Raw genomic sequence first — 14,298 nt, 5'->3', positions numbered from 1 at the left:
ACGGAAGTGATTACAGCTAAAAGAAAAATGGTGAAGGATAATGTTTAGTGGTGATGCAGTACGTGTTGGTACCGTAAGTGAATAGTGAATTGTCGTCAGTCGTGGGGGGGTGTGGGCATTTCATGATTCTCAAACGTACAAGGTTTTCAGATAATCCACAAATCCGAGGTCTTGTAAAGATGGGCAAGCTTACTCTATATTCTAGCCATTGGGAAAAAGAAACATAATCGAGGGGTTGCTCTGCATTTATAGTAATTCCCTAAGTGTCTAGGGGCATTTCAGTCTTTATCCTTGTTATTTTCGTTTTTAGCTCTAATTGTGGATAAGCTTCCCCCCTTCCCTGTTTCTAGAGGGAAAACTTTCAATTTTAAATGGGTTAACTGCTCTTTTAGCTGTTGACTGAGGCATCCGGGGCTCCTCTGCAGGAGATCCATTCCTTTAAAGAAGTCCTTATGGAGAAAGCCACGCCTTTTTGTCCATGGGATTTCTTGAACCTCAAGGAACCACAAACTCAATCACTGATGGTCACTGTTCCAGAAATGGAGGTGGTAACAGATGTGAGACCTTCCAAATCCTATGTAGCGGTGCTAAAACCAAAATATGGAAGGAATATAGACACTTCTTTGCTGCCGATTCCAAGAAGGCAAGGTGAGTTTCCTACTATTTCACTTATTGAAGAGGAAGTTGACAATGGGATAGAGTTTTGTTCTCAGTCCCTTGTTGGCAGATTAGATATGAACAAAGTTGATTTGGATCGTATAAGGACTTTGGTTCGCCTTCATTGGAAACCAGTTGGTTTTGTTCAAGTAACACCACTGGGAAGAGGTCATGTCATGTTTAGGTTTGACAAAGTTGAAGATTTTCAGAAGATTTGGGATCAAGGCTCCTAGATCTTTGCAAACAAATCTTGAGGTTAGTTAAATGGACGCCAAACTTTTCCACAGAGAAGGAAACTCAATCCCATGCTGCAGTATGTGTTAGATTTCCAGGTCTTAGTCTGGAGTACTGGGAAGTGAGAAACTTGTTGGCTCTTGGAAATGCTATTGACATGCCAATTCATGTAGATGAAACTACTGCTAAACGAGAACTAGGCTACTATGCCAGTGTATATGTTGATTTGGATCTGTCAAAGCCGGTTCCCAACAAAATATGGGTAGAATCTAATAAGCATGGAGTAGGCTTCTGGCAAACTGTTAAACTGGGAAAAACTCTTGAATTTTGCAACCATTGCAAAGGGGTTGGGCATTCAGTGGCTCGATGCAAATTCCTGAAGAGTGATTTGGAGAGAGATAAGGCATCAAACGCTCATAAAGAGAAGTCACCTGTGGTTCAGAATGTTGACAAGGAAGCATTAACGTCCAATGTGGTAGTAGATGTTGATTTGTCTATCATGAGTAAGAACCATAGGAAAAGGTGGAGAAGGAAAAACACAAATGGTGCAAGTTCTTCTGGTAGTAAAGAGAATGGAGTTGCTCTGTGTATTTCAACTGAAAACACAGAAAACTTAGAGGTAGTTCCTAGTGAAAATCAAGCTGACAAGCAAGGTGATTACGAGGAAAATGCCATTCCAGTCGAAACTGAAGGTGGTAATAGCGTGGTGGTTGCAGAAGCTATAGTAACTGAACAAGTAATGGATGTGCATAAAAATGTTTTGCCTAGTAAGGAATTGGTTGTTAAAACAAGTGCTGAGATTCTTCCCTGTATTGAAGTGGTTGAAGCCATAGGGCATAGAAGTGAACAAGGTGCATGTGAGATATCTCCTGAAGGTATACTTGAAATTGTACTGCATGGGCCTACTGAGGCTGCTCAAGTCGAGGTTAGCCAAGTACAAGAGAATGTAAACTCTGAGCCAACAGGGATTCAGGGGGTTGAACCAGATGTTGATGCTGGTGTCCATACGCTAAAAGAAGTTGAGAACCAGATTGTGTCCATAATGGATGCAAACATGATCATAATACCTACTACTCCGCTGGAGGTTAGAAACAACTTTGAGGCTATTGCTATGGTCGAGGAAGACAGTGAGAGTTCACAATCTCAGGAGTTTTTTCAAGCTGCTTGGAAGGACATTACTATGAATCCTAACACTGGCCAGAATTCCAAAGGAAAGAAGAAGCAAAAGTCAAAGGGGCATAAGAATCCTACGGGTCCTCCCCTCTAGACTAGATCACAAAATCAGGTGCACTCTACCCCCTCAACATATAAATGAAGATAATTTATTAGAATGTTAGAGATCTTAGAAAACTTAATGCTATTGATAGATTGAGAGACCTCACCAGGTCTCATGTCCCAGATTTACTGTGTATTGCTGAACCACTAATCTCACCTCAATAGGGTTATTTATCTAGTTGTGGTATAGATTATTATGAGAATTCTATTATACACAATGCTAGAATGAGTAGAACTAGTAACTTATGGATCTTGTGTAAAAAAGGAGTTAATGTTTCTTTACTTTATACTTCTGATCAACATATTACTATTTCTGTTGAGAACTGCTTTATCTCCTTAGTACATGCAAATTGTTCTCTGGTTCATAGAAGAATTCTGTGGGACGAGTTAAAGATTTTCAATGGCATAGTCTCGTGGCTCATTACTGGGGACTTCAATGCAGTTCTAAGATATAAGGAAAAGAAAGGAGCTCTTCTTCCGAATGGAACTTCTATGACAGAATTTCATAATTTTGTCAACTCTTGTAACCTGATTGAGAGCAACTATGAAGGATTAACTTTTACTTGGTACAACAACAGGAGGGGTACAAGTAGAGTTTTAGCGAAATTGAACATAATTTTTTATAATGATCTATGGAATCTTAAATTTGCCGGTTGGAGATACAAAGCATGTGCTAAGCAGGCGTCAGATCATTCTCCCTTGCTAGGGCTACATGCTCATGTCCCTAAACCTCCAAATATTACATTCAGATTTTAAAAGGCATGGATCTCTCACCCTACTTTTATGGAGGTAGTTAGAGAAAGCTGGTCTCAAGAAATGGTTGCTCCACCACTTATACGAGTTATTAAGAAACTATTAAGACTGAAGGGTGTTCTAAAGACATGGAACATTGATATTTTTGGTCATCTGGACGTGAGTATTCGAAAGGCTCAACATGAACTTTTGAATGCTCAGATTTTTGCTGAAGTAAATGTGGATAATGAAGATGAAGACGTGATTTCTCAAGTTGTACATAAAAAATGGTTGGTCGATGATGCAAGAAACAATAGAGCTTCTTTGTGGAAGTAGAAAAGTATAATAAAAAATGATGTTGAGGGTGATAGAAACTCTGAATACAATATGTACAAGATTAGACAAGGGGCATCCTTTATCACTAGACTTCAAGGTGAAGAGGGTGTCACAATGACTAATCAAGCATAAATCCAGGATCCCATTGTGCAATTCTATGAAGCCAAGTTCAGACATGTTCTTACTCATCAAGATCCTCAACATGGATTTGTTTCCAAAGCTAATTTATGAGGATGAGAACTACAATTTGTGTAGAATTCCGGACTACATGGAAATACAACATGCTATATTCAGTATGGACTCCAATAGCTCTCCCGGACCTGATGGCTTTCAGGGTCATTTTTTTTCACAACTGCTGGAGTATTGTTAAGTAAGATGTGTGTATTGCCATACAGTCCTTCTTCACTCAAGTTGCTGTTCCAGGGGGGTCTTAATGCCAACTTTATCACCCTCATTCCTAAAGAAAAAGGTGCAAAAAAGCTCAGCCAATATAAACCCATTTGTATGGGGAATTTTCTTATGAAAGCTATCACCAAGATCATGCAGCTTAGGCTTAATGAGATTGCCTCTAAGATCATTTCTAAAAGACAAGTGGGATTCGTACCTTCTCGATGCTCTCAGTCAACCATTGGTCTTGCCTCTGAACTTTTTAATGAGTTACACATCAAAAGACATGGAGGTAATGTGGCTATTAAAATTGATATTTCCCAAGTTTATGACTCTATGAGTTGGGAATTTCTCTTTGAGGTTCTCTCTAGGTTGGGCTTCTCCCATATTTGGTTAAAATAGCTTCATGCAATTATGAAATCTTCTTGAATTTCTATTCTTGTTAACAGTGGTCCCATTGGTTTTTTTCCCATACAAAGAGGTCTCAAACAGGGTGACCATTTGTCCCCATTACTCTTTGCTATAGCAGAAGATGTTCTTAGCAGATGTTTGCACTTTTTAACTCAGCATAACAAGATTAAACCTCTTACTTTTGTTAGAGGTTTTGCAACTCCATCTCACCTCTTATTTGCATATGATATTATTCTCTTCTTAAATGGTGACATTCGATGTTTGAGACTTCTTTTTAACCTTCTTGAAGTCTATCATCTAGCCTCCGGCCAGGCTTTGAACAAGACAAAAAGCAAAATCTTTATGGGAGGCTTCACTCAAAGAAGGAAGGATAAAGTGATATATGAATTTGGTATTGGTGAAGGGACCTTGCCTGAAAAGTATTTGGGAGTTCCCTTGGACCAAAAGAGAGTCACAAGATCGCTGGTAGCCCCAGTCCTGGATAGAATCAAGAAGAAACTGACTAGCTGGAAAGGGTCTATGATGTCGTTTCAAGGCAGAGTAATCCTTATTAAATCTGTCCTTAATAGTATCCCTGTGTACAATATGTCCATTTACAAATGGCCATCTTCTATCATTATAGAAGCAGAGAGAACTCTGAGAAACTTCTTATGGACTTGTGATCCATCAAGGTCAAGGGCTACAACAATTAGTTGGGAGAAAGTGTGCAAACCACTCAACGAAGGAGGCCTTGGCATTAGAAGATTAAGAGATATTAATTCTTCTATGCTAATGAAACTTGCATGGAGAATTCTAGCTGAAGTGGATGATTTTGCAACATTCATGAAGCTGAAATACTTCTCTAGAGATGGAGATACTAGTCAATACTACAAACTATCCTCAATCTAACCTGGTGTTCGCGAAGCCCTCCTAGAAGTAAAATCTAGGAGCCAATGGGTGATTGGTAATGGCGCTAAAGCTGATCTCATCAGAGATAACTGGCTCAGTTTGCCCTCACTTCAATCATCTCTTGAACTCACTCTCCCGCAACTGAAGGGCTTTAATGCAAAGGTTAACTCTATCCTAGTTAACGACAATTGGTCCATTTCTCCTATTTTACAAAATATGTTAGATGCAGCTGGTCTGAGTATTGATAATGTTCATAAAGGAGCCTCTGAACAAGAAGATTATATGGTCTGGTCTCCGGACACTCAAGGTAGATTCACTTGTAAATCTGCCTTCGACTCCATAAGAAGGAAAGCCAACCCAATTGGCTGGGCAAAAAGTATCTGGAACTCCCATATTCACCCGAGACTAGTGGCAAATGCTTGGAAGCTCATTCAGAATTGTGCGGCAACTGATAGTATGGTTCAAAAAAAGGGTGTTCATCTTAATTCTTCATGCAGATTATGTAAGTTTGAAGTGGAAAACCTTCAATATATACTCTGGGAATGTTCATTCTCCAGAGCTTTATGGCATTGGACTACAAGCAGATTTCAGATTTCTATGAACTTCAATAACTTTACTGAAGCTATTAGAGTTGCAAGACTTTAGAGTCCAAGATTGAAACATTTTTCGCACTCGGCAATTGCTAGTACTTTGGTATCTTTGTGGAAATTGAGAAATAGTATCCATTTTGAAGGAAGCCAAGGGACATGAACATGTGTAAAGCCTCGATCAGATATCAAGTCTATACTACTGCATTCTTGTCAAAGGCCTTTTCATTTAACAATGAAAGAGATAAATTTGTGGGTGCCGCTTGGAATGTTTCTTTGAGACCTTACCCAACACCTAATATCAAACAAGGCATTTGGCAACCTCCTGAACTAGGCACGGTCAAGATTAACACTAATGGAGCTGCTTTGGGCAACCCAGGTCCAGCTGGATTAGGGGTAAGTTACAGAGATCATGAAGGTGGGTTCAAGCTCACATATTGGAGGTCCTTTAATTTGGAGTAGATAACAATTATAGAGCTGAATGTCTAGCCATTCTTGAAAGAGTAGAACTTTCTATCACTCGAGGATGGCAGTTAGTCTGGGAATCGGATTCGGCGGCTGCCATTAGGGCCTTTGGATCTAACTTTCTACCATGGGACATAGCACCAAGATGGACAAATTGTCTACGACAACTTCAGCATTTCAAAATCACTCACATATGGAGAGAAGGAAACACTACAGCAGATGCACTTTCTAAAGTTGGAGCTAGACTTACAAATACAAATGCTCAAGCGTTCGATGGTAAGCCCGACTGGGTTAAGAAATGGGAAATGCCTTATGGAGTGTTTTTTAGATTCTAATGAGTGACTGTACTGGTTCCTTCTGTAGGAAATAGAGAGTGCATGAGAGCTTGAATCAGGGAAGGCCTCTTCCCTATACCATGTAACCTTTTTATATTTATATATATTCATTCTTACCTAGCAAAAAAAAAAGGAATATATTGGACCCACTTGCCTTTAAAAGAACATTGGGAAACCTGATACACCATATAGTATAGGCTAGTTTAGGAGAAAAAGTAGATTCCAGTTAATATCGATCATTGTTGATTTGTTTCATTCAAAAGAAATGGATGCTTCCCGGCCTGCTGCCCTATATATAGCACTTCTCCATTTCTTGCCCAACCAGGCAACTATCACGTACACGCCATAGTATTGCGATAATTATAGGAATATTGCCCTTCCTTCATCACTACGTTACTCTCTCATTATCCCAAAAAATTAAAATAATCACTACTCTCTCTACTATGCCTAGAGAAAGGAATCCATTGGTTGTTGGTCGTGTTGTTGGGGATGTCTTGGACCCTTTCATAAGGTCTGTACAACTTACGATTTCGTATGGTACTAGGGAAGTCACCAATGGTTGTGAATTCAGGCCCTCAGTTCTTGTTAATCAACCTAGAGTTGAGATTGGAGGGGATGACTTAAGAACCTTCTACACCTTGGTAAGTTTTTCTTAACTGCTCTTATATATTTGATCATGCATGCCACCAGGGACCACACCACACTGTCCAGTGATGTCCACACTCATTCTAATTTAAAGATCGACCCTACCAGAAGTTTTCTGGAGGAAATTCAACCTATATCATATATATTCAAATTCCCACTTTAGTTTATGTAGGAAGATTTCTGCAATTATATATAGTGTTTTCAAACAGCGCTTGATCGGTTAGAAAATTTTAAAAAATATAAATTTATATCCTAGATGTCGTAACTCAAAACGTTTTCTAAGTAGCAAGGGACTGAAATGTATAGGTAATAGCATTTATTGATGATTCTACATGATTAGATTACACTATATACTTTAGATTGTATGGTATCTTGAACACCTCAGTCCTATCTACAGGGGCGGGACCACGACTTCACATGACAAAGGGGCTACAGCATCTGTTAGACCTACTATAGGTCCACCCAATGTTTTTAATAAAATGAGGGATTTAAAACTATATATCCCTTTGTTCAAAAACATTATTTATGTTACTTACCATAAAGGTCACACTGTAGTCGTCCCTCTAGATCTTGTTTCCCATTAAGGAGTAGTTTTCTTCATCTGATCTACCACGACTTATCCTATGACCGACTAGTAACAGCTAGCCGACCACGCTATCAATGGTCGTGGTATGTACTTTTATTTTTATTATTTTTTTTAGTCTTGGCTGTTGCAGTCAATATGATCATGACGTCTATGTACTGCAGCTAAGTCTGTTTTTTTGTTTTTTCATATATAATTAGTGAATGATTAACATAGTTGAGTTGGCAGGTGTTGGTCGACCCTGATGCTCCCAGCCCTAGTGATCCAAACCAGAGGGAATATTTGCACTGGTAATTTAACGTCAACCCTCGTCTACAGTACTACGTAGGGACACACTCTGTCGATCTCTCTCCCTTAATTCTTCCTAGCAGAATATATAGTCACTTGTTAGATGATTACCCTGTGCCTAAGTTAACTTGAGATAGATGTATATATAGTACACGTACTTCCATGGCGTGGGTCACTGCAAACTTCACATGTGACCCATAAATATCTACAAGGATCTCTCAACTTCATATCGGAATCAGGGTCCAAAATATGTTAAAGAAAAGGAAAATATCTGTGCCATAGGCCCATAGCCCATATGTATGTTAGGATTGTTAGGTTGTTTATACTTTATACCGGTACATGGCTACATGCCCTATACTCATTTTCTTTTTCCCGGGCCATGTATATATCCACGATATCTATCCTACTTTTAGTTTTTCTCCATATAGTACAAGGCTCCTTAGCATTTTTTAAGTCAATTTACTTTGTAGATTGATAACTAGTGTCATATTTGACGAGAATTGAAACCAACTTATGTCATGTTTTTTTTTCCCTTAAAGATGAGACATAACCGAAAATACTCTTTCTTAGAAAAAGTAAATAAGTAAATAAAAAAAACCATAAATGAGCCGGTTAGGATTTTTTTGCACTAAATGAGAAATTAGGATCCCCAAATACACGGGAAAAAAAATACACAATCAATCTATGTTTTTTTTTTAATGTATTTGGGGGAAGAGAGACTCTAATTTTCCATTTAGTAGAAGAAATCCCAATTGGCTCATCTTAGAAGACGGGGATTATAGTTCGGGATTCGGTTCCATTACTTATATTACTTATAGAATCTAACTATCTACTCCTACATTGGATTTTAGGTTGGTGACGGATATTCCTGGGACAACTGGTGCCACTTATGGTAAGACTAGTATCATTTCACCATAAAAAATTGCAAATCAACCCAAATTTAATTTGTAACATTATAGTGAACAGTTAAGAAATAATTTTTTTTGTAGAATGGTAATGTTTTGAGGGTGTATTCATTATGGGTAACATATCCTTGAAAAGTTGCAAATACATAAATTGTATTTGGTTCCAAGGCTGAAAATATCAGTTGAAATATCGATATATCAACGATATATATTAGTTTTTGAGGTACCCGATATAGATATGTTTGATATTTCGAAGTTGGATATTCAATATTTTTTAAGCCAATATATATCGGATTTTCCGATATACCATTATATGTCGTGATATTTCTGATATTTGCTATATATATATATATATCGGTTGACTTGGCTTGACTTTTTGATTGTTTGATCGATTTTTTTTTACTATTGACTGATATTTTTGATATATAATGTATATACGATATTTTGATTGTTTTTTTAAAAGATTGATATCTCCGACATATCCCGATATAGACTGATATATATATATATATCGATTTTTGGGGAGGCCGATATATCGGTCGATATGGAAAAATTGGGCTTGCTTGGTTGCACATGTTTGAAGTTGAGTGCAATGTTCATGATTTTCAAAGGGAATCTTGAAAGTCGATCAAATATTTTAATTTTTGAAAAAAAAAATGGTATAAAGTAATAATATAGTGTCAAAATATATAAATTTCAAATTTTGGTAGGAATATGTTGAAATTACGGCAATTCTGACCAAAATTCCAGTTTTGAGAGCTTTCAGAATTCCCGCAATTCCGAAATCCAAAACTACAGTTGAGCGTGTCCACAATCCACAATAATTGGTGTGTTTTGTGTTTTTTTTGTTATTTTTCTTTTTGCTAAAAAATGTTAATAAGCTAGTTTCCAATTTAAAATAGTAGTGTCTCTTATTTATTTAGTTGGTTCCATAACATTCCTAGGTTTAGGGAAGTCCTCATGGTCACTTTCACTATATTCCACCCCTAGTATTAGAAGAAATGGCATCCTTCTATTTCCACTGCCGGACGGAACCTAACTTTACATCTTATATATACTAGCATTTTGGGCATGCTCTATGAGCGTGAAATTGAGAGCTGCCCAATTAACCAAACCATGAAAGCAAGCCCACCAAAAGCCCAGTCCATGTGGCAATGTTGATTTTTAAAAAAATTGCAACCGAATCCCAGTCAAAATAAGCCTAACCAAATTGCAACCAATACGCCTGTTTTTTTCGCACTTATTTTATGTTGCCTATCCGAAACCGAAATCAATCGGGTTAATAAAAAAAATCCCGATTCCAAAATTCAAATTTGAATCGATCATAAAAAATTTAATTCCTGACCCGATTTGTTGCTCTAGATATAAAGAGATCACACTAACCCACTAATTTAGACTAAATGTGTTAAATTTGTCGAGATAAAAAAAAAATGAAATAATTTCCACATTTTAAAAGAGCGTGAAATTGAGAGTTGTTCAATTAACCAAGCCACGAAAGCAAACCCAACAAAAGCCCAGTCCATGTGGCAAGATTGATTTTAAAAAAATTGCAACCGAAGTCTACTCAAAATAAGCCCAACCAAATTGCAACCGAAGCCCAGTAATAAAAAGCCCATCAAATTCCAGCCCAGCCGAAATTGTTGACCAATCTAGTTAGACTTGAATATTACATTTACACATTTACCCTTATCAAATATAATAAATTACAAATAAAATCAGATTATAGCATTGTAAATGGAAATTATGAGCGAGGGCAAAAATTGGAAAGCGAAAAATCCGGTTGATGGAAATAACACTGTTGCTTGGGGAGTTTTCTTTATAGGTAAAAGATATTTCATTAGTCCATACAGACTATTGTATAATAAACGTTATAATTTAATGACAAAAATGTAAAGCTACACTAATATAACATGGCCACACTTTTGGCTTTTTTAAAACTTTAACCATCAACCATCTCGTAATAATTACCGTTATGTCCAATTTTATCCAAACATGTAGAACCCACTAATGTTTAAAATAACAGAGATTGACTCTCCATGACAAATCGGGAGAAAATATAACTCTCAGAACTAATTTTTTTTTAATCACTCATAAAGACGGGGTAGATGAAAGGTCAAGTATACTCTTGACGCGAAATTAAAAATGGCTTAGGTAGATGAAAGGTTAAGTATACCCCTTATGCGAAATAATAAATGGCCCGACCCAACTGAAACCACCCGGTGCATATAGTATGAACAATCATTGCTTATATCTATATAGAGTATGAACAATCACTGTCCATACCTCAACATAATGTGTGGTCAGTAAAAAATATGAACAAATAATTTTCACACCTATTAAAGTATGAACAATCACTATTCGTATGAACAATCATTGTTCATACCTCAACATGAGTATGAACAATCACTATTCATAAGAGCACTCATTGTTCATACCTATTTGGGGTATGAACAATCAATGTTCATATCTCAACATAATGTATGGTCAGTTGGAACACCTATTGGACTATGAACAATCAACGTTAAGTTCATACCTCGACATAATGTATGGTCAGTAGGAACACCTATTGGAGTATAAACAATGATTTTTTATACCTCAACATGAGTTATAAACAATCATTGTTCATACATATTGGGGTATGAACAATCATACCTCAACATAATGTGCATGTGGTCAGTAAGAAGTATGAACAATTAATTTTCACACCTATTAGGGTATATGAACAATTGTTGTTCATAAGTTCATACCTTAGCATAATGTATGATCAGTGAGAACACATATTGGAGTATGAACAATTATTGTTCATACATATGTAGGGTATGAAAAATCATTGTTTATACCTCAACATGAACTATGAACAATCATTGTTAGTTTATGTATCAACATAGCGTATGAAGTATGTTCACCTATTTGGGTATGAACAATCGCTGTTCATACGTCAACATAAAGTACGAACAATCATTGTTCATACCAAAACAACAGAAAAGGTAAAATTGGAAGATATTAATTTCAAATCCGGGCTAGCTATTTGTCCTTAAGGGTTATTTTCACTCGAAAATTGTCTTTGAGAGTGATTTAAAAAAAATGGTTCTGAGTGATTTTCACACATGAATGGGCCTCGGAACCAATTTCTTGTTAAAATAATTTAACAAATGGCGAATGTACTGTTATACCCCTACAAAAGACTAAAAATATTTTAAAAAATAAAAATTGTAAAATAAAAAATTTGCTCCTGTGACGTATGCAAAAAATACTGTTACTAAGACCAAAGACTTTTATAAGTGGTTAGAATGTCATCTTACTTTTCAACATCTTACTTTTTGTGAGTTGTTTGGAAGTTTTTGTCCCAATTTTACACCTTATATTTCAACAGTTCCAAGTGCATACCATCGTAGTTAACTACTTAATTGTGGACACAAACGTAATTGAAACATCCATTTTATTTAAGGAAAGTTGGCACCACTTTCATGCAAAAAGTGGTATGGCAAGGTCTACACACCACATATTTGTTCTAAAATTGATTACGTGAGGCTAGTAATCTATCTAATAAAAAAACTTTGTGTGGGGCCCGTAGGGCCCATCTGGTGGCTACAAATATTTCTCACAAGTTATGACATGGAAGATCCAAAGTCTTATAGGATATATGCAGTTTAAAATATTAATTTGAAAGAGTACTGGATCATTGTTGACTTGGTCAATAAAAACTGCTTTGTAGGCTGGGCTTTTATCATTCGGTTGGTTGAGTTCTTTTGGGCCTAATTTGAAATAGTGTCGTGGGCACAGGCTATACATACTAGTTATGAACAAAATAACACTCCTCTGTCAACTCTAATGAATTGATGTGAAAGTGTGTGAGTATTACTTATTCTGTAGTCAAGTCTACTACAATTTTATGCGAGAAACTTGAATGTTATTGAACAGTTCGAACCTTTAGTAAAATATAGGTTTATGTAAGTGGACCGTCAGAGTTTTGGTGGTTTTCATGTCAATGACATTGAAATAACTCCACTTCGTCCTGGATAGCCAGCCAAGCCTCGCCCTTTCTATGTGAGGGCTGTTAAAAACACGGAAACCCGATAAAACCGAACCTAACCGTTTGGGTGAAATTAATGGTTTTTTACTTTCTTGGTTTGGTTGTCAGTTCTCAAAAGACAAAACCAACTGATTAGGACTGGTTTTCAGTTTGCGGGTTCGGTTAACCGATATAAACCGAACAAAACTGGATGCTAGATTTATATAGAAAAATTTTAAAGTTTTTTTTATTACTAGTTTTTTTTTGGGCTAAATGGTTTATGTTATTGAGCACTTGAATATTTGCTTATTGTGATTGACGTTATAACTTGTCAACATACCTAAATTGGCATCAATAGTATTCAATATATTTATTAAAATTCACTTGGTTGGTGATCAGTAGGCTCATATAGGCTTCGATTTGAAGCTTAATAGAAAGCCCAAACCAACAATCGAACTGAAACTGAACTGAACATTCAGTTCAATTTCTAGTAAAAACCGGACCGAGAACAGCCCTACTATGTGCACTTCCAAGTTCCAACATCAAATTTCCACCTTGTCAGGTTTATTTTCTTTCAATTTTATCAATTTTAGTATGAACCCCCAATAATTTTTTGATTGATTAATAAAAAGATCTACAATAATATAGATGGCATACTTGGAAGCATTAATTGTTTTATTTGTCTAATCTTTACAACATGCATGGTTATGATATTAGGACAAGAGATTGTTGGTTATGAGAGCCCAAGACCTTCACTTGGAATTCATCGACTTGTCTTTGTTCGTTTCGACAACTTGGTAGGAAACCGTTTCACGCTCGGGATGGCGTCTACAATTCAACACCAAAGAGTTCGCTGAGCTTTATAACCTCGGATTGCCTGTTGCTGCAGCTTTTTTCAACTGTCAGAGGGAGAGGGGTACGGGAGGACGACGAAATTGATATGTATGTGTATGGAAATATAGATGGCTAAAGCTTGGTAAAAGTAGTTATGACGTGGTGTGATATAATGATAAAATCAAATATATGTGGTGATATGTCTGGCTAATTAAATAAATATATCATTAATTACTGCTTATGTTGGCTTATGCATTTCCGTTTTCTTAGGTTGTACAAAAATGTAATGCTCTTTTGTTTGTGTTCATGATAATTGTTAGAAAGATGACTATAAAGACTAAAGAGAGTGTTAGTTAGACTTAGAAATAATGGTTAAGACTAATTAAAGAGAGTGTTAGACTGTTAGTATTGTCATTCTATTGAGTTTAGTCTCACCAACTTGTTGAATGGGAAAATTGCTGAATATTATGCAAGCTTGAGGGGTTGTTTGTTTTTTCGAGCCTTTGAATACTGATTGCTAATGTTAAATAAGTCTACCATCTGAATGCTGAACTCTAAAACTTTGTTTGTTTTTTTTTGTTCTGAATGTTGAATATAAGTTATTTGGACCATATTTTACCCAATGGAATTATAATTTCTTTTTACTAACATAATCTTTGTATTTTGTTTGAAAATAATATATTATTGTCAACATTTTAAAAAATTGGTTTCTGAATAATGAAAA

General features: G+C 36.3%; 1 protein-coding gene and 1 pseudogene across 2 annotated transcripts; both read left to right on the top strand.

The window, feature by feature from the left end:
• Positions 1-5,136: 5,136 nt before the first annotated feature.
• Positions 5,137-5,565, top strand: LOC147515142 (uncharacterized). The gene has a single exon (XM_086592807.1). It carries the CDS (start codon positions 5,137-5,139, stop codon positions 5,563-5,565), a length of 429 nt encoding a protein of 142 aa, XP_086448933.1.
• Positions 5,566-6,485: 920 nt separating this feature from the next.
• LOC147515141 (protein VERNALIZATION 3-like) lies at positions 6,486-13,843 on the top strand (annotated as a pseudogene). Its single transcript, XR_015213376.1, has 4 exons — positions 6,486-6,948; positions 7,764-7,825; positions 8,675-8,715; positions 13,458-13,843. The product of XR_015213376.1 is annotated as a protein VERNALIZATION 3-like (transcript).
• The last annotated feature ends 455 nt before the right edge of the window (positions 13,844-14,298 follow it).

This window comes from Coptis chinensis, chromosome 2 (genome assembly GCF_015680905.1).
Source record: "Coptis chinensis isolate HL-2020 chromosome 2, ASM1568090v1, whole genome shotgun sequence".
NCBI lineage: Eukaryota > Viridiplantae > Streptophyta > Magnoliopsida > Ranunculales > Ranunculaceae > Coptis > Coptis chinensis.
Note: the sequence above shows the minus strand (reverse complement) of the source record. Positions and strands in the feature narration are given on the sequence as shown.

What these genes read in the sequence shown, in the direction of transcription:
- LOC147515142 (XM_086592807.1), top strand. Translation starts at nt 5,137, where the DNA reads ATGTTAGATGCAGCTGGTCTGAGTATTGATAATGTTCATAAAGGAGCC.